Source organism: Oncorhynchus nerka, linkage group LG20 (assembly GCF_034236695.1).
Source record: "Oncorhynchus nerka isolate Pitt River linkage group LG20, Oner_Uvic_2.0, whole genome shotgun sequence".
In the NCBI taxonomy this organism is placed as follows: Eukaryota; Metazoa; Chordata; class Actinopteri; order Salmoniformes; family Salmonidae; genus Oncorhynchus; species Oncorhynchus nerka.
In genome coordinates this window covers 69418537-69439423 of record NC_088415.1, presented here as the reverse complement: position 1 = coordinate 69439423, position 20887 = coordinate 69418537, and the positions used below count along the sequence as shown (strand labels likewise).

General features: G+C 40.4%; 1 protein-coding gene across 1 annotated transcript; it reads right to left on the bottom strand.

Moving 5' to 3' along the window:
- Positions 1 to 4244: 4244 nt before the first annotated feature.
- On the bottom strand, positions 4245 to 17668 carry LOC115103025 (myosin-6). Its single transcript, XM_029623592.2, has 39 exons — positions 17608 to 17668; positions 17463 to 17502; positions 16933 to 17145; positions 16509 to 16652; positions 15400 to 15556; positions 15240 to 15267; positions 14078 to 14183; positions 13895 to 13987; positions 13691 to 13754; positions 13496 to 13594; positions 13292 to 13395; positions 13039 to 13177; positions 12813 to 12931; positions 12544 to 12693; positions 12265 to 12435; positions 11855 to 12164; positions 11636 to 11706; positions 11349 to 11554; positions 11136 to 11259; positions 10803 to 10939; positions 10449 to 10704; positions 10099 to 10341; positions 9838 to 10014; positions 9579 to 9724; positions 9402 to 9492; positions 8911 to 9300; positions 8679 to 8805; positions 8445 to 8563; positions 8146 to 8342; positions 7699 to 7882; positions 7442 to 7607; positions 7225 to 7349; positions 6822 to 7130; positions 6505 to 6708; positions 6099 to 6395; positions 5882 to 5986; positions 5688 to 5783; positions 5454 to 5588; positions 4245 to 4359 (listed from the first exon to the last, which is right to left on the bottom strand). The coding sequence occupies exons 3-39, from the start codon at positions 17131 to 17133 to the stop codon at positions 4339 to 4341; spliced, it is 5811 nt and encodes a 1936-aa protein (XP_029479452.1). The 5' UTR covers positions 17134 to 17145; positions 17463 to 17502; positions 17608 to 17668; the 3' UTR covers positions 4245 to 4338.
- Positions 17669 to 20887: the final 3219 nt, after the last annotated feature.

The following is a 20887-nucleotide window of genomic DNA, read 5'->3' as shown; positions in this document are numbered from 1 at the left end:
TTTGTGTAAGTGCTATGCATGTTGAATACCCTTCCCTATAAGCATGCTGAAAGTCTGTTGTAAATAAATTTGCTGTAAAATAGCAAAAATGGTCAAACACCATTTTTTCCAAAAGTATACTAAGGGTTGGTAACAGGCTGATTGGTTGGCTATTTGAGCCAATAAAGGGTGCTTTACTATTCTTGGGTAGCCAAATTACTTTTGCTTCCTTCCAGGCTTGAGGGCACACACTTTTCCATAAACTTAGATTGAAGAGATGGCAAATATTAGTAGCAATATCGTCTGCTATCATCCTCAGTAATTTTCCATCCAAGTTGTCAGACCCAGGTGTCTTGTCAATGTTGATAGACAACAGACGCACTATTAAGGGGGAATTAGACTAAAAAATGTAAATGTGTACGTTTATGTCCAGAACTTTAAAAAATGGTCTTCTGGTGTGATTTAAGCATTAACATGGACTCAGAACATACAATGTCATTGTTTCTCTATGAATAATTGTCATATTGAGAGTGAAAAATAATAATAATCTAAAACCAGGAAAAATAAAAACTGAGATCTCTGAGTCAGATTTAAAAAATATATAACTTATTTAGCTACTTGAGCAAGTTTGCGTTGTAGTTTTCTTTGGGCGGAACAAGCTTCAAACATAGTAGAACTGCTGTAGTAGCTATTTATTGAGACTAGCTAGCTAGTCCAACTGGGTGAAGTAAAATCTAAAAAAGGACCATGTCATGTGTAAATTTGGGCTATTATTTTGGTACTGAAATCCGCAGAGTTTAATAAAAACTTCATTTTATGTGATGTCGGGGGTACTGTCCGTCCACACGAGTCGCCACTCAACTCCATCTTAAATCGTGGAGTTGAGTTTCGTCAGCTAGTGAGACTGCAGTGTCTGGGTTATATATTTGATAGCTAGCAAGTTACTGGAAGAAATTGTGTTCAGGGACCGCCTCTAGAGAACCTGCTTGTGATCATATATTAAATTATTATCATAGAGCAATACCTATATTTTTGACCTATAGGTTCAACTTTGCTGCTACATGATCCATCCTGAAACCTAAGAAACCAGATCCAGCTAGCTATGTAATAAGTAATGTTTGTTTCAACAATGATTTGGTCATTCTTTGCTATTCTGTCTGTATTTGTGGCTGTGGCATGGCCAGCGTCTTGCCAATATGAGCATTTTAGGGCACTTGTATTCAGTCACAGTGCAGCAAGTCATGTATGTACAGGAACATATGAATGATAGGGGGCATCTTGTTCATAAAACAAATGTTAGGTTTACTAGCTACAGTTTGATCTCTGAAGCTGTTTACTCTTTTTTTAATGAACTCGTTAACTCCTGTGACCCTATGTTATTCAAGTTATTCTACATTTAAACATTCAACCTTTGCACCAACAAAGGTCCTTCACTGAGCTCTGTTGAGGGGATGAACGTTCCATTCCTGGCTACTCAATGACACTTTAATCCAACTCATTCCCAGCTGTCCATATCCCTCCTCTGAGCAGTTATTTGGGAGCCTAACACTAAAAGGCCTTCATCAGTTGCTGCAACCCAACTCCATTGGCCTTGGGTCTTTAACACAGAGGGGTCCTATTATTAGTTCATTGGCACTCTTGAACAATACCATAAATTACCATGCATTGTCTGTTTAGAGATTGTGTATTTCCATGTTATAATGGCATCAGGCAGAGTTCTGCTGTCGTAAATGTGACAAGCAGAATATGCTTTACATTTATACTTGGGAAAATGTATCTGATCAACATTCCCTTACAAACGTGAAGGCCATTCCATGCAAGCATCCCGGAGTCGCTATTGACGTTGAGACTGGTGTTTTGCGGGTACTATTTAATGTAGCTGCCAGTTGAGGACTTGAGGCGTGTGTTTCTCAAACTAGACACTCTAATGTACTTCTCCTCCTGCTCAGTTGTGCACCGGCCTCCCACTCTTCTTTCTTTTCTGGTTAGGGCCAGTTTGCACTGTTCTGTGAAGGGAGTAGTACACAGCGTTGTACGAGATCTTCAGTTTCCTGGGAATTTCTCACATGGAATAGCCTTCATTTCTCAGAACAAGAATAGACTGACTAGTTTCAGAAGAAAGTCCTATGTTTCTGGCCATTTTGAGCCTGTAATCGAACTCACAAATGCTGATGCTCCAGACACTCAACTAGTCTAAAGAAGGCCAGTTTTATTGCTTCTTTAATCAGAACAGCAGTTTTCAGCTGTGCTAACATAATTGCAAAAGGGTTTTCTAATGATCAATTAGCCTTTCAAAATGATTAACTTGGATTAGCTAACACAACGTGCCATTGGAACACAGGAGTGATGGTTGATGATAATAGGCCTATGTACGCCTATGTAGATATTCCATAACAAATCTTCAGTTTCCAGCTACTGTAGTCATTCACAACATTAACAATGTCTACACTGTATTTCTGATCAATTTTATGTTATTTTAATGGACAACAAAATAGCCTTTCTTTCAAAAATAAGGACATTTCTAAGTGACCCCAAACTTTTGAATGGTAGTGTAGTTATTCTTAAATTCTCTTTCTCTATATACTGCAGTGAGGTCATGTGGACAGTCGGAGAGCTCTGACATCTGACACCACAGGAGTTAGCCAGTGTAAGGTGAGAGAAACATCTTCAGGACGGTGCTCCTGCAGACAATAGCAGGTAAGGTAACAGAAGAGTAGATTCGGAAAGTATTCAGACCCCTTGACTTTTTTCCACATTTTGTTGTTACAGCCTTATTGTGAAATCGATTAAATAGGTGCATCCTGTTTCCATTGATCATTCTTGAGATGTTTCTACAACTTGATTGGAGTCCACCTGTGGTAAATTCAATTGATTGGACATGATTTGGAAGGGCACACACCTGTCTATATAAGGTCCCACAGTTGACAGTGCATGTCAGAGCAAAAACCAAAGCCATGAGGTCAAAGGAATTGTCGGTAGAACTCCGAGACAGGATTGTGTCGAGACACAGATCTGGGGAATGGTACAAAACATTTCTGCAGCATTGAAGGTCACCAAGAACACAGTGGCCTCCATCATTGTTAAATGGAAGAAGTTTGGAACCACCAAGACTCGTCCTCGAGCTGGGCGCCCAGCCAAACTGAGCATTCGAGGGAGAAGGGCCTTGGTCAGGGAGATGGTCACTCTGGTCACTCTGACCCCTCTGACCAGATGGTCACTCTGACAAAGCTCCAGAGTTTGGAGATGGAAGAACATTTCCAGAAGGACAACCATCTCTGCAGCACTCCACCAATCAGGCTTTTATGGTAGAGTAGCCAGACGGTAGCCACACCTCAGTAAAAGGCACATGACAGCCCAGGTGCCAAAAGGCACCTAATGGACTACGACCATGAGAAACAAGATTCTCTGGTCTGATGAAACAAAGATTGAACTCTTTGGCCTAAATGCCAAGCATCACATCTTGAGGAAACCTTGCACCATCCCTACATTGAAGCATGGTGGTGGCAGCATCATGCTGTGGGGTTATTTTTCAGCGGCAGGGACTGGAAGACTAGTCAGGATCTAGGGAAAGATGAACGGAGCAGAGTACAGAGGGATCATTGATGAAAACCTGCTCCAGAGCGTTCAGGACCTCAGACCAGGGCGAAGGTTCACCTTCCAACAGGACAATGACCCTAAGCACATAGCCAAGACAACGCAAGAGTGACTTCGAGACACGTCTCTGAATGTCCTTGAGTGGTCCAGCCAGAGCCCGATCGAACATCTCTGGAGAGATCTGAAAATAGCTGTGCTGCGACACTCCCCGTCCAAACTGACAGAGCTTGAGAGGATCTGCAGAGAAGAATGGGAGCACCTCCCCAAATACAAGTGTGCTAAGCTTGTAGTGTCATACCCAAGAAGACTTGAGGCTGTAATCGCTGCCAAAGGTGCTTCAACACAGTACTGAGTAAAGGGTCTGAGTACTTATGTTAATGTCATATTTACGTTTTTTATTTTTACTACATTTGCTAAAATGTCTGAGTACTTTCCGAATGCACTGACGAATGTATTGACAAGAGTTTTTTTTGTAAACTGTTGATATTGGTAGTCTCCTTGTTAAAATGTTCTACATTTAACCAAGTGAAGATCAATATAATGACAGATCAATATATGCCGATAATCAGATTGCCAAGCTTTGATGACCATTAATGACAGCAACAATTATTTGAGAGGAGTGAGACTATCACTCACATACTATGAATAAAGACACAGTCAGTAGATGTGAATCTGATTGCGATTTTACTTTATTCTACAGAGTTACTTTAGGGCTTTGGATAGACTTCACCACAGCAGAAGGTTTCAGAGGTCCATATGAGAGCTTCACTCTTCATCGTGCCCTTTCTGTGATGATAAAGAATTGGGGAATAGAGAGAGAGACAGATCAGAAGATATTGGTAAGCACTGGCCAAGCTTTATGTAGATATAGTGGAAATCTAGACTGTATTCAATCAAACCTGTCATAGCAATATAATAGTGTCTTTGTTTTCAAACTACTGCCTATGAACAAACACTTCCTCTTTCTGAAAACGAAAAGTATCTACTTGTGAAGGGAGTCTACCTAGTAGATGGTAATAGTGGGTTTTTACAGTGCCCAAAACTATTCTGTGTTTTCATTTCACAACCGTGATAATACAATTGCAGGTTCAATTAAATGTAAAGTGATGAAAATGTGTCCTAAATCTGAAGTCCTGGATTATTCAATGTAAGGTCCTAGATGTGTCACTTAATACATTTTAAAACACTGATAAATTACCCCGATTGTTCTATTTTGTCACTTCGCATAAGTGTAACAGTTGATGAGCCTTCAGCTACATCCTCATTACTTCCTTAATCCAATCACTAACCAATCATTTATGGTTAAACCAAGCCCACGTGTCAAGGTACATAACTTACTGTAACTGTTAGACTGGATGGCTATGTACTTTTAAAATGCTATTTACTTTTAAAATGTTGTAGTAACATTTCACAAGGTAAGTAACACAATATAAAGGTGTAGACTTATCCTAGACCTAAAGATGGGAACCATCTCTCATAACAGAATACTGTAAACAGTGTAATTTGGAATCACTTTGACTAACCAACTGACCACCAATTCGCCTTATTCTTATTACGAACAAGCGTTACAAATACAGAATACAAATACTATATGACAAATACAGGCTTTATCTTGTCAAAGTCTGATGCACTACGATAATACTGTTATAATAAAATATATTTGAATGCAGGTTTGGTCTGATTTGTTTTGGTCCAATTAGACTTTTTCAGTATTAATGTTTACATCTGCTTACATAGTCACTTACAAAAAATATTTTTCCACTTTTGCTTTATGATATTGAAATACTAGAATTACAACACTTGTTTTTTTACATAATTATATTATGCACACCAAAAATTAAGATATTCAAGAATCAGAAAATGAACTTAGCCTCACTAACCTTGGAACCAACATCACGGCTCTTGGCACGCAGCTTGTTGACCTGAGACTCAGCGATGTCGGCCCTTTCCTCAGCCTCGTCCAGCTCATGTTGTATTTTGCGGAACTTGCCCAGATGGTTGTTGGCTTGCTCCTCCTATGACATGGAAACACATCAAGCATCACAGCAAAAGCAGAGACCGATACTATCATACAAGCAAAATATCCCCAATGTTATAGGTAAGTCCACACTTACAGCTTCCTCGGCAGATCTCTTGTAGGCTTTCACTTTCAGTTGCAGCTTATCCACAAGGTCTTGGAGGCGGGTCATATTCTTGCGGTCCTCATCAGTCTGTAAAGACAGAAGCCATAGCGAATAGCAGTCAGTAGATGTAAAGCACACGTCTATGCATGCCTGTCATGGTAACAACAATATAAATAAAAGATCACCTGGTAGGTGAGTTCCTTGATACGCCTCTCATATTTACGAATTCCTTTGATTGCATCAGCACCCTTCTTCTGCTCACCCTCGACCTCATTCTCCAGCTCCCTCACCTGTCATGACATAAAAATAACATCTAGGCTATGTAACAGGGACCATTTTTGCTGTTTTGCATATGGCTCTAATGCACAGTATGTACATCTACATTAAAAAGCATACACTCACCCTGTTCTCCAGCTTCTGAACCTGCTTCTTGCCCCCCTTCATGGCGATTTGTTCAGCCTCATCCAGGCGGTGCTGCAGGTCCTTGATGGTCTGCTCCATGTTCTTCTTCATTCGCTCCAGGTGAGAACTGGTGTCCTGCTCCTTCTTCAACTCCTCTGCCATCATGGCAGCATCAGTAATGGCCTTCTTGGCCTTTTCTTCAGCATTTCTGCACTCCTGGACTGCCTCCTCCACCTCAGTCTGAAGCTGGTTTGTGTCGCTCTCCAGCTTCTTCTTTTGGTTCAGCAGGCTGGTGTTCTACAGATGGAATATGTTTCCACTGTTAAACAGTGGGACAGTCCAGAGGAAATGTACAATAAATCAGTAGCATACTATTAATAAGCACCCTAAATAACAATGTTCACACCTGTGAGTGCAGCAGCTGCACCCGCTCACTGATGTCCAGCAGCTCTTGCTCAGCCAGCTTGCGGCCTCTCTCAGTCTGTTCAAGACAGCTTCTTAGCTCCTCCAGCTCTGCCTGCATCAGATTGTTGCGTCTCTCTACAATGGCAATGTTTTCCTTCAGATCATCATTGGAACGAAGAGAGTCATCTAACTGGAGTTGGGCATCCTAGAAGAGAAGACATTTGTATAATGAATCAGTCAATTGCTCACTAAATTTACATTTACATTTGAGTCATTTAGCCAACACTCCTATGCAGATATAGACCAACAATAATTTACCTTCAGATGAGCATGAACACTCTTTAGCTGTTTCTGGGCCTCTGATGCCTGCCTGTTGGATTGGCTGAGCTGGATTTCCATCTCATTGAGGTCTCCCTCCATCTTCTTTTTCAGCCTGAGGGCCTCAGTCCTGCTCCGGCACTCTGCCTCAAGAGAGCTCTGCAGGGTATCAATGGCCCTCTGCAGATTCCTCTTGGACTGCTCCATCTCCTCGTCCTTCTCAGTCAGCTTGCGCTCAATATCAGCCTTTACCTGATTAAACTCTAGCTGGGCTCTCAGAATCTTACCCTCCTCGTGTTCCAGAGAAGCCTGTTAGATCATAATGGTTCAGGTTTATTATAAAGGCATACAGTATAAGCATGTATAATATATTATGACTTGATTCTGGACAGAGGGAACCTACCTCAGCTTCCTCCAGAGCAGATTGGATCTCACTTTTCTCCTGTTCCAGCTGTTTCCTTATTTTCTCCAGCTCGTGGATGCTCTTTCCTCCTTCACCAAGTTGCTCAGTAAGGTCGGAAATCTCCTCTGTGAGATTAAGGCCATACAGTGGCATTTAGATTGCTGTGTCGACATTAACTAAATATATGCATCCCTGTACTGATAGCTTGACAGCTTACCTTGGAGGTTCTTGTTCTCCCTCTTCATTGTCTCGAGCTGATCCAAAGTTTCCTCATAGGAGTTCTTCAGCTTGAAGAGTTCAGTGCTCAGAGACCTGGCCTCTTTCTGTGAGCTCTCTAGCTCACACTGAGACTCCTCATACTTCTGCTTCCACTCAGACAGAACCTGTTGGAAGCAATCAAACAAAAATGTCATTTGAAAGAAAGGATCATGAATCTATAATTTAGCATATTTATCTATGGCTTAAAGAGTTTACTTTGTCAAAGTTTCTTTGTTTCTTGTCCAGAGCAGCAGCAGCAGCATTAGACCGTTCCACATCCACCATGAGATCTTCAATCTCATTCTGCAGTCTGTGTTTGGTCTTCTCCAGGGAGGAACACTTGGCGTTCACTGCCTCCACAGCTTCTTCAGCATCCTGCAGACGCTGAGCCAGCTTCTTCCTGGATTAAAGAATAATAAACAGGAGATATTTAGTGCCTGCAGTGACATTTGTTTTGCTTCATAGGTAAATTAACCTTTGATGATACTTCACCTCCCTACTAATAGCTGCGTGGTCAGCTATCAGACAAACTTTTTGTTCGTCTTACATTTTTAGAAGAAACATAACACAAACAGAAAGCCTATCTGCTAGAAGAGAAACAGAGTCTTTCTTTGGAGAACATTTGAGTGAAAGAGTGAATAAATTACTGCCATGATTTCTTACTTGGCTTCCTCCAGCTCCTCAGTCCTCTGAATGGCATCGGTCTCGTACTTTGTTCTCCACTGAGCCACCTCAGAGTTAGCCTTGGACATGCCACGCTGCAGCTCAGCCTTGGCCTCCTGCTCCTCCTCATACTGCTCACGGAGCAGGTCACCATCATGTCGAGCAGATTGCACTGCATGGGCTAGTGCATTCTTTGCCTGGAGCACAAATATTTTCACACATTTTGTATCATTGTCTAAGGATGACGTGATAGAATACAGTATATTATATAGCTTTGGGTGAACATATTTATCTCTCACCTTTGTTTCCTCCTCCAGTTGTCTTTTGAGGTCCTCAATCTGCTGAGTGTAGGACAGCTTCCCTCTACTTAGCTGAGATACAAGGGAGTCCTTCTCCTCAAGCTGCCTGGAAAGCTCCCCTAGTGAAGTAAATTATGAAATTGTTATGAACAATTCCACCGCCTTGATCCGTGTGGAGGAAGGCATTGTTTTCTAATATTGACGATCATTAGTCATACGAGATAACACACTTACCATTCTCTGTCTGCAGCCTAGCTTTACACATGCTGAAGTCATTGATACTGCGCATGCCCTCCTCATACTTTGCCCGATATTCACTCATCTGATCTTCCAAGGTCCTGCATGCCTTCTCTAAATTGGTCTGAAATAAAGTGCATGATTTAAAGACAAATGTGTTTTTAAATAATCCATCATGCATCACATTTAATGAGAAACATAAAGACCAGATAATGAAATGGGGCCATACCTTGGACTTCACAATATGTTCCATGTTGGAGACAACATCATCAAGTTCAAGCCTGAGCTCGCTCTTCTCCTTCTCCAGCTTCTGCTTCACTCTCTGCAAGTTGTCTATTTGTTCCCCAAGGTCAGCGACACTGTCAGCTTGTTTTTTCCTGAGTGTGGCAGCTGTAGCCTCGTGCTGCAGAGTGGCCTCTTCAAGGTCTCTGCGGAGCTTCAGGAACTCATTCTCCCTCTTCTTGTTCATCTCAATCTGGACAGATGTGGCTCCACCAGCCTCCTCCAGCCTCTCACTGATGTCCTCCAGCTCTCTGGCCAAGTCTGCTCTTTGCTTCTCCACCTTGGCTCGGGCAGCTCTTTCTGCCTCGAGCTCTTCCTCCAGCTCCTCAATACGAGCCTAGCGATGGGGGAAAAGATTGTAAGATTCTTTTGAGGTGACATAAGTCAAAGTAATGTGTATTTTCATGGTTACACATTCAATTGCACATGATTCATTACCTGAAGCTCCTTTAGTTTCTTCTGCAGCTGAATGTTAGCTGCTTGCTCATCTTCTATTTTACTGTTCAGCTGGCTGACCTCAAAGTCTTTCCTGTAGCCGAAAGGCATTTTTTTTGTTGCAAATTAACAAATATAGGCATGAATGATATAAACTGTGAAAAAAATGTTTGAACTTACTTCTTAAGACGTTCCTCTAGTTGCTGTTTATCATTCTCCAGGTCCATTAGACTTTCCTGGGTCAACTTCAAGTCTCCCTCGAGCTTCCTCTTGGCTCTTTCAAGATCCATACGGACCTTCTTCTCTTGCTCCAGAGAACCCTCAAGCTGGGGAACATCAACATAAAACTCACTACTGTTTTATCCAGTCAACTTCTGATGGCTACACGAATGCTGTGTTTCTATCCTTTAGTGCTCGCAATACAACATCAAGCACTTACGTCATCAACTTGTTGCTCCAGCTTAGCCTTTGCCTTTGTTAGAGTGTTGACTTTGTCTTCCTCACTCTGCAGGTCGTCCAGTGTTTGCTGGTGAGCCTCCTGGAGAGCTTTCTTCTCCTTGGTCAGCTTGGCAATGATTTCATCCAGAGCTGCCATTTCCTCAGTCAGGTTCTTCACCTGTGAATAGGAAGTGAAGGTTGAGCAAACAACAACATAAACACAGTTTGTATTTGTTTTATAAATATGGAGGTGATTAGTGACCTTGTTCTCTGTGGCGTGCTTCTCCTTCTCCACTTTAGCCAGAGTGAGCTCCAGGTCATCAATGTCCTTCTTTATCTCAGAGCACTCGTCCTCCAGTTTCCTCTTCTTAGCGGTCAGTTCTGCATTCATCTCCTCTTCATCCTCCAGTCTCTCAGTCAGCTCTTTGGATTTAGCTTCCAACTGAATCTTGTGTTTGATCAGTTGTTCACATCTTTCCTCAGCATCGCAAAGATTATCTTGCTCCTATGTTGAAAGGTTTCATTAGCTTAATGACAATGTTCAAGTATTATTGCAAGGATCACAATTATGATGCATGTTACTTCATTTATGGGATGATATATTTAACTCACCGCCTGAACTGAAAGCTGTAAGTCATTTTTCTCTTGGAGAAGAGAGACCATTTTCTCCTCTAGTTCCTTCCTGCGAGCCTCAGACTTTGCATAAGCCTCTTTCAGCTTCAAGAACTCCTCCTTCATGTTGGCCATCTCTTTCTCAGACTCAGCAGATTTCAGCAGAGGCTTGATCTTAAAGAATAGCTTCATCCAGGGCCAATTCTTGACCCCCATGAAGGCACGTACATTCCATTGGATCACAAGTAATGCATCTCTGTGAACAATTACAAATACAGTTTAGCAGATATTGCATGGAACTACAATGTGAATTCCATATAGACATCGAAGTCATTTGTGACTGTTTATGCTTACCTTCGTTCAACAATCTTCTGGAATTCAGCTCTAGCCAGCAGACCGCGTGCTCTGGACTGGATTCCAGTGATAATGAGGGACAAACGGTCATCTCTCATCTCCTCCAGCTGACCAAGTAGACCAGCCTTGAAGAACACCTTAAAGGGATTTCAAGTAGAGCATATCTAAATTCCCTCCCTGTATACAGAATGAACCCATACTGTTGAATTAATTAATAACATTTGGGCACTTTCACTTTAGGGAATATTCCATTGGAAAATATATGTATATTTGCTTCTTCATCGGAATATACTGTATGTATATTGTGCATGATCATCCTTATAAAAGTTATACCTTAGTGTGTCCAAATCTGTATTGAGTGTGATCAATATCCAAAGACCCAAGTAATTTCTCAGCTCCTTTCTTGCTGTCAATAAACTGTCCTTCGGGGATGGCAGCAGGATTCAGGATACGGTATCTATTTGAAGTATTACATAGTCTTGAATATAATACATATTACAAAAGAGGACCTGTTTCCCATTTCAGTTGAACCTATGTATTGTATACCTCTGCTTGAAGTCTCCATACAGGACCCTATTGGGGAAGCCTTTTCTGCAGATCCTGATGCCTTCCAGCACACCGTTACAGCGCAGCTGGTGCATGACCAGAGGATTCTCCATGGCCCCAGGAGTCTTTGTCTCATTGGGGATGATGCAGCGCACAAAGTGAGGGTGAGTGGACCTCAAGTTGGTCATCAGCTTGTTCAGGTTTTCCTGTAGAAGCAATAAAGCCATGCATGTAACTGTAAATGTGAACAAATAGACACCACCGTTTGATGTGTTTTTCATACTCACCCTGTGCAAGGCAGACACAGTCTGAAAGGATGATCCCTTCTTCTTCTTTCCACTTGCCTTGCTATCATCAGCTGAGAAGTACAATGGATATAAAATAACGTCTTAAAAATGTACTTTATCTTATTAGGTTTATTTGACTGGGACAATGCCTATTGAAAAGGACTGTTCTAGGTGCTTTCAGAACTGGTTTATATTTTTTTTAAATCATAATTTGCATACCAGCATCTGTTCCAGCATAATTCTGGAAGAGCACGGTCAACAGTTTGAGGTTAGACTTCTGGAACAGTCCGACCACAGTCTCATTCAGTGGATCCTTGTTCTTTACCAGCCAGTTGAAAATATTGTAGTCCACAGTACCAGCATAGTGAATCAGGGAGAAATGAGCCTCTGGTTTCCCTTTCATAAGCCTGGGCTTCTGGAAGTTGTTGGATTTTCCAAGATGGTTGTCGTAAAGCTTGGATTTAAAGGTAGCATCGCTGGCCTTGGGGAACATGCACTCCTCTTCAAGGATGGACATGATACCCATTGGCTGAGGGGAAGACAAATATGAGCAGTGTGACTGATGACCTGATAACATTTAGATGTGTGTAGGTGCACTTGTCTTATTGAAAAACATAACTATTCCTTACCTTTTCAATAAGGTCAATGCAAGCCTGCAAGTCCATGCCAAAGTCAATGAACTCCCATTCAATTCCCTCTTTCTTGTACTCCTCTTGCTCCAGCACAAACATGTGGTGGTTGAAAAACTGTTGCAGCTTTTCATTGGTGAAGTTGATGCAGAGCTGCTCAAAGGTGTTGTACTGCAGCAGAAAGGTGAACTTGGTTTTACAACTTGTAAAGTATCACTAATAGATTGAGGTAAAAAAAAAAGGGATTCAAGTATCATATTGAATATCACTTCAGCTCACATCAAAGATCTCAAACCCAGCGATGTCCAATACACCAATGAAGTACTGGCGAGGCTGCTTGGTGTCCAAGGATTGGTTGATTCTCACCACCATCCAGAGGAACATCTTTTCATACACTGACTTTGACAGTGCACCAATGGAATAGTTCACCTTTAATGAAATAGAAGAAAAAAAACATTATTGTAATGGTTATGAACCTTTCCTGATTATCATTGAGCTCTGAGTTCTTCGTGTTTTCAGATCTTTGTTATACGTTATTTCTGGCTCACCTGTTGGACAGTTTGCCCCTTGGTGACCCACTCGTTCCCTACTTTGACCCTTGGGTGACAGAGACCCTTGATGAGGTCAGCAGAGTTCAGGCCCATCAGATATGACACTTTGTCAGCATCTTAGGATAAATAAAATGAAATGATACATTTGAATATTTGTTAACGTACTGTCTTTAAGATGTATCATCAACACCGAGGTTCGTTTTCTTAATGAAGTCCCCCTCACCCTCAGTGCCATCAGCCTCTGCCTGCTCCTCGCGCTGTTTCAGTTTGAACTTCATGTTGCCATAGTGCATGATAGCACCAGTCAGCTTGTAAATGCCATTCTTCTCCTCCTGAGTGAAGCCCAGGACATCAAAAGCTTCCTAAATTAGAAAAAGAGAGAGATACTATGCTACCAGTGCACCAATAAATACATGAAGGTAATCTAGTTCAAACAGATATGGCACCAAATGAACCAACCATCGATATTTACTCACATCGGTGGCACACAACTCATCACCATCGTCGATGGAGGCTACAGTTGTCTCTCCTTGGGAGATGAATTGGTAGTCATAGGGGTTGTTGGTGATGAGCATCATCTCTGAAAAGCAAACAGAAATGTCAGATTCGGGTCAAATCCAGTGAGGTCCGAGCAAGGATATCTTTTAGTTAGTACATGGATGACAGTATTCTTTATTTACCGAGCAACTCTGGTTTCCTTTGGGACAGAATCTGGTAGAAAATGTGATAGTCTCTCTCAGCCTTGAGCTGGAAAGTCACACGGGACTTCTCTAACAGATCTGTAAAAATGCAAGGCGGAAAAGTTCGTTGAAGGAAGCAGTTTACCATTATTGTATATATGAGAATAGTTGATAGTTGATTTGAATATTCCTTACAGGTCTCAATGTCTGCGGAGGCTAGCTTTCCACTAGCAGCAAAATGAATTCGGATGAATTTGCCCTGAATAAAAGTTAAAGAGAACCCATCATTAATTTTGGCATACAATTAACATACATAGTGAGTATATTATGTGCATTGTATCATATGTTGCATGTTTTCAATGGTAGTGTGATCACAATGGTCTGTGGACAGAAACTTACGAATCTTGAAGAGTTGTCATTTCTAATGGTCTTGGCGTTACCAAATGCCTCCAGAGCTGGGTTAGCCTGGATGATTTGATCCTCCAAAGTCCCCTGGAAGTATTCATAGCAGTGCTTTGATTACAGTAATGAAGGGTAAAGTGCCATTAGAGAACATGTTATCTGTTTATTCAACAAGCTAACCTTTTTCTCAGAGGCTGTGTCCTTCTTTCCTCCTACAGCTGCAATACTGGCGTAGTACTGAATGACTCTCTTGGTGTTGACAGTCTTCCCAGCACCAGATTCTCCGCTGAGGATACAAATACAGTATATAACAGTAAAATAGGCTCAAAACAAATGGAAAGTATCTCAAAATGCAAAATTCACACTCAAATGGCCAGGCTTTAGAACTGAAATAAATTCAACTAATAACTTGGTTCAAGGCTGTCTTCTGACTGATTAAAAAAGATTCCAGAGCAATCAGAATGCTGTACATTTTACATTTATATTTTAGTCATTCAGCAGACGCTCTTATCCAGAGTGATTTACAGCAGTGAGTGCATACATTTTCATACTTTTTTCAGTCTAGTCCCCTGTGGAAATCGAAGCCACAACCCAGGTGTTGCAAGCGCCATGCTCTACCAGCTGAGCCATGCTCTACCAGCTGAGCCATGCTCTACCAGCTGAGCCATGCTCTACCAGCTGAGCCATGCTCTACCAGCTGAGCCATGCTCTACCAGCTGAGCCATGCTCTACCAGCTGAGCCATGCCCTAGTTTTCAAGATATAATATCACTTATCTCCTGACGCCCAACATCAAACAAGAGCAAGAAGTCCAATGCAAACACAATGTTAGCTCTATGTGCTTTTATTTTAGCGTGGATGCTCAATCTCATTGATCTCAGCCAAGTAATTTTCAATTGGTGAGCTAAGTAAGACCGTACCAGCTTTTGTGAAAAGCCATGGCCCGTCATATCACCATTAATATTGCCTCTATCCACCAATACTGGCATGTACTGACTGTTCAACATTAATTTGCCCTCAGCCCCCAACCAGGCTTCAATGTTTTTTTAAGTTCCTTCTTATCAGGAATCACAGGATGCCTGTCACTAAATTCAAAGTGCATGCTTTATCCACTGTTAATCAGATGTATCAACACAACAGTCCAAATTGAGGTAGTTAGAATAACAAATATTTACATGTCATTGGTTTGTCAGTGCAATACTTTCCAATTAATCCATCCATTTATCACAGAATACAGCCACATTAAGCTTCTATACAGTAGCAACACTTTGATGTCACTGCCAGACAATGTAAGACCTAAAAAATAGACAAATTCAGCTTGATGAAAAGGAGAGAAAACTCACGTGATAAGAATGGATTGGTTCTCCCTGTCTGAAATAGATATAAGGACATGGTCACATGTTTTTTTTTTAGAAAGAATATACTATTATTAGTACCGTAATGTTTGAATATCTTTTGGGTGAAAGTTGAATAAGATATTCTAAGTCATCTTAGTGAGTATACCTGTCAGCATGTACTGATAGGCGTTATCGGAGATAGAAAAGATGTGAGGAGGAGCTTCACTCCTCTTCTTGCCTCTGTAGGCTGAGACCACCTCCTGGTTATATACTGGCAGCCACTTGTAGGGGTTGACAGTGACACAGAACAGCCCGGAGTAGGTCTGTAGAAACAGGAAGGAGTCAAAATAGAAAAACTGAAAGTACATATTTAATAGAGTTTGATCAAATACAGAGTATGATATTAGGCCTACATTTATTATTGTGAATTCTTGGCCTAACCAGATTGTTGTGCAGTTGAATCTAAGATCGGTTGGGTGTACAGTGCATTCGGAAAGTATTCAGACCCATTGACTTTTTCCACATTTTGTTACGTTACAGCCTTATTCTAAAATGTATTTAATTGTTTTTTTTCCCCCCCTTCAGCAATCTACACACAATACCCCATAATGACAAAGCAAAAACAGGTTTTTAGAAATGTCAAAAATATATTAATAATAATACGGAAATATAGCATTACATAAGTATTCAGACCCTTTACTCAGTACTTTGTTGAAGAACTTTTTGCAGCGATTATAGCCTCGGGTCTTCTTGGGTATGACGCTATAAGCATGGCATGGAGTTTCTCCCATTCAATCAATTGAATTTACCACAGGTGGACTCCAATCAAGTTGTAGAAACATCTCAAAGATGATCAATGGAAACAGGATGCACCTGAGCTCAATTTCAAGTCTCATAGCAAAGGGTCTGAATACTTGTGTAAACAATGTTTTTAAAAAAAATTTTTATGGGGTATTGTGTGTAGATTGATGACAAATTTGTAAAAATGTAATCCATTTTAGAATAAGGCTGTAATGTAACAAAATGTGGACAAAGGGAAGGGGTCTGAATACTTTCTGAATTCTCTGTATGAGTCTTAAAATTAAGAATACCTAAAACGTGGCAAATATCAAAACATGGTTTAACAAAAAAATGCTTGTTGGGTGTTTGGCTGATAGACTATTCAATTGAATTTTGATTTATTAGAGATAGTACCTCTTCAGGTCAGAATATCTACTTTGTTTCATTCCACAGTGTTAAGAAATGGAGAAGAAAATCCAGCATGTGTGAACTCACGTAGATCATCCATGCTGCATAACGCTCTTTGAGGTTGAACAGCACAGCTGGCTCATGAAGGAAGGTAAACATTGCCATGTCTTCAATTTTATCAAACTTTGGCGGGTTCTGAGGGTGGACATCACAGTCCTTCACAGTCACAGTCTGTAAAAAGAAATGATCAGAGTCACAAAAGCAAGTACTGTTGAACTATTTGTCAGTCATTTTAAAACAGTTGTTCACCAACAGTACATGAAAAGGAGTATTAGATATTTAGATTTCACAATTATATATTTTTTTACAGTAAATGTAACACACAAGTGTTTAGATCCAGTAGTTTCTGGCATAATTGTTGTAATATTACATATAAAGTCATGTTTTGTTCAAATATAATCTTATCATCACTAGTTGTCCTGGTTGAGCAGCTCTCTCACAGCTTACTAACCTTCCCATTCGCAGTGTCAGCAGTGACTTTGTCACCATCTCTGCTGGTGATGGAAGCCTTCACAAATTCCACTTCGGTGTCAGGCACAAAGCATTCCTTCTTCATGTCGAAGGGACGGGTCTGGGCCTCCAGACGCTCCCTGTCTGACTTCCTCAAGTAAGGGGCTGCGGGCCCGAACTCTGCCATATGAGCGTCTCCCATGATTTACTGTGTCTAGAGAAAGAAGAGGAAATCAACTCCGTTATTTATTTATTTTTTATTTAAAGAAATGAAAGAGCTATTTGTTGCATGTTTCCATTTATTCCATGTTATATCAGGCATCACTGAAATAACAGAATAGAATTTAATAAAATGTTGTAGATTTTTTTAAATTCCTTTTGTTCATTTTGAATTACTTTATTTAATTTCCGATTTCAATTGATTCTAAGGCATTATTTCTGAAACAGTACGACTTGATTTAAAATAAAACATTTTAACAAAGGTTCATGCAGAATCAATAACACCCTGACATGATGTTAAAATGCCCTTACCACACCAACCCCTTTATGATGACTGATGGAGGTAATGGTCCTGTGGAAACAAAAACACACATTTTAAACCATATTTACCCTTTCTAGCACCCTTTTACCTTCTTCACACAAAAAGGAAGATTATAGCTCCAGCATCACATCTTACCTTGCAGTAGTATGGTGGCCTATTGTGGTCCAGACCATGTGTCCTCTTTATAAATGAAGCCTCTCTGCCAAATATGGATATGCATCTCAGGGGCCAGGAATGTTATTGTGTCTGTGTTTGGTTGGGGTACAAGGGTGGTGGGGGTTAATGAGTGTTCGGAAAGCCATGTACTGTAGAAATCCCTGGGTAGAGGTAGTCTTATCGGTGACGGTGTCCCTGAAGGCTCCATATTAGGTGCTTCGCGGAGTGTTGTAGTTAATCATAAATATATTCAAGCAGCGAGAGGAAGTTAACTCCATCTTTAAATAGTCAAGGGATTTTGTCAGCAATCTCAAAATTCACTCATAAATAGCAGATTATGTCGTTTATTTCATGTTAAACAATCTTGCAACAGAAAATCCCTTGTAATCTAACTGGTTTGCTTGCATTGTTGGAATCAATACCATCTCAACTGAAATTCAAAGCTTGAACTGAAAATAGAAAATGTACATGTCAGATAGCAGCTGGGTGGTCTACATTTTCTAACTGCAGAGCGGATCTGGCTTTAATGATGTTACTTAAATTACAATTATAATGTTCCTTTCTAAAGGAAGAAGAAAAAATATATATATATTTATCAATATGTTCATTTGTTTTGGGAAAAAAATGAAGAAATAAGATGAACAGATGCTAGTAATTGTAGGGGAGACTGGGGGCAATTGTAACACCTTGAATTTCTCCAACAGAAACAATCTATAGTGATGAAATGCACACTGTGCATGCCCATTTATGTTCTGTTCCTGCTTAACAAGTTATAGCCAAATCCATCTCACTATTTCTTTTATGGGCAAATGTTTGTTTTTTAGGGGTGAAAGTAGTTTTTTTCACCGGCTGTATTTTTCTTATACTGTCCTGCGCAACAATGTCCAATAATTCAAACGAGCATAATTATCATCACTAAACATTGACATGAATGACGTGTCACTACTGTTGTCTCTTGCTAGTCACATGAGGTTTTGTCATGGCTGCTCGGTTGGGGGCAATTGTAACATAGTGTTAAAATGTCCCTGAGCCAAGCAGCCAAATTATGAAAACAAGGGATTTTAACTTAAAGAATGTATGAATTATACGTTCATTATTGAAATACTATCTTTAAATAGCCTTGGTCCTGTAGAGAGTCAAAGAAGTTGTAAACAGATATAATATCAGCATCGTGAGATTATTCAGATGTTTCGAGAGGAACCAAATTGCCAGCACACACATGGGTTTTACTGTAATTATTTGTTGTGTACAGTACATAGAAATGTGCATATTTCTTGCAAAATCATTCCATACTTCTATGATAATATGATAATTCATATTCATGAATGTTTTTGAAGTGAAGTGAATTTATTTAGTTTATTCTTTAGGTGTTCCATTTGACCCCGGTCTGGACTTTTCGGATTAAAATCAATATTGTGATTCGACCATCTTATGTACAGACATATAAAGTGGTATGAACGATTAGGAGACAGATGTAAGTATAGTTCAAATGGTCTCTGAGCAATAGAGTGAAATAGAAAAACTGTTACAATTTCCCCCAGTCTCCCCTGCATTAAAGAACCAGAGCAAATGTTTCAAGAGGATAATTCAGATTATCCACATGTCTCAGATGTCTTACCGTGGCATAAGGATAATTATTTGACTACTGGTATTTTTCTGAAAACACAAAAGAAGATATTGGATTTCACAAAGGGATATTTAAGAAAAAGATGGCATGACAGGGTCTTCAATTTCCCAGAGGGCTTAAGAGGAGTTCATGTTCGACATTGGTAACATATTGTGTTTTGTTATCATAGGCATAGACTTTGTGGAAGCATAAGCAGCAATATAAAATAGCCAATGGGCCGGTCTAAATAAAGAACATTTAGGCAGCGAGATTAACCAGGCGGCAAGTGTCATGCAACACGGACGGAGGTCTGTCACAGGTGACAAGCTTTAGATTTAGCTGAAAGATAATAATAACAATAGATAATGGAGACAGAGGCAGTAACTGCGGATCAATACGACGCCAAGGTCATTGGCCTTGTTGATGTTTATGTTGATACTACCTTAACATTATGATATATGTAAGTGAAAAATATTGGAATAAAAAATCTAACATTTTAGATAGTAAAAACAAAATGTTGACTGGAATGGGCTTCCATAGGTTCTCCATTATCACCTACCAACAGCCAGCTAAAACTCTCTCCCTTAACTGCAGTCTTGTTGACATGGCATTGTGTCTGAGGACAAAGATAACCCTGTCAAATTCCTGCAGAGTGCCTCTCACTGATTGAGGAGGACAGCTTGTGAGTCATGGTGGGTTTTAAGCTTTCAGTGTCCAGCCATTGTCTACATGAGGGATCAACTGTAGCAGATGACCATACCCAACAAAGGTTTCTTTCACATAAAGAGAGAGTGACAGTTGTATCTTGTAACACATCAATATGTTATGTTACATTTATGGTGTGGAGTCAACGCTGATCTGTGTCTGGTCAGGGTCATGGCTGGTTTTATTTACATCCCGGGAATTCTGTCCATCACATTTGATGTGTCGAAGAAATACAAAATAATAAAGTACTCCCAAAGTGAGGAAAAGCAATGAAATGTAACTACTTAAAGTAAAATAGAATGTTAGTAACTTCCACTAATCGTCACAGCCTTTCAAAAGGTCAAGAGGTTAAAGATGAGTCAAGTGCTGGTAACAAGTTTTAAGATTATTTATCTTCTGATAGCTTCCCCAGGCCTGCAAATGACAGCTGGCGTTAGGGTGGCAAATTGAAGTGAGAAATGCCATGCCACTGCTAAAGACCCTGTGAAGATAAAATTGACCTCCCTATATCACTCTGCCCAAAGTCAAGCCAGCCCAGATTAAATTAACATGAGAAGATATAAGACAGCTAGATGCAAATGGGGCATTTTAGTTAGTTTAATTAATTAAAATGAGTGACATACAGTAGTAGACTTGTTACGTGCACCATCACCATACCTACCTCCTACACACAGGTATGTACGTTCATACACTCAAAGGTTTTAAATATTCCACTTGTCCAACCCCTTAATTGTGCCTATCACTTGTAACATTCTGTTCCTGAGTGCTCTTTGAGCCCTATTCACAGCAGTCCACACACCTCTTGACATTTTAACCTTATATGAACAATTGGCAGGTTAACAACACCATGTATTTTATTAGCCTGACGGCTCTGCTTTGTCATTGAGTCATGGATAACTGCATACATGGAGTGTGTCTGAAAGTGGGCGTGTCAACAGAAGTGGGAGG

Coding starts and splice junctions, on each gene's coding strand:
- LOC115103025 (XM_029623592.2), bottom strand. CDS start 17,133: ATGGGAGACGCTCATATGGCAGAGTTCGGGCCCGCAGCCCCTTACTTG. Junction 15,557..16,508: donor ATGCAGCATGGATGATCTAC/GTGAGTTCACAC, acceptor CTGTTTCTACAG/ACCTACTCCGGGCTGTTCTG. Junction 10,015..10,098: donor AGCACGCCACAGAGAACAAG/GTCACTAATCAC, acceptor TCCTATTCACAG/GTGAAGAACCTGACTGAGGA.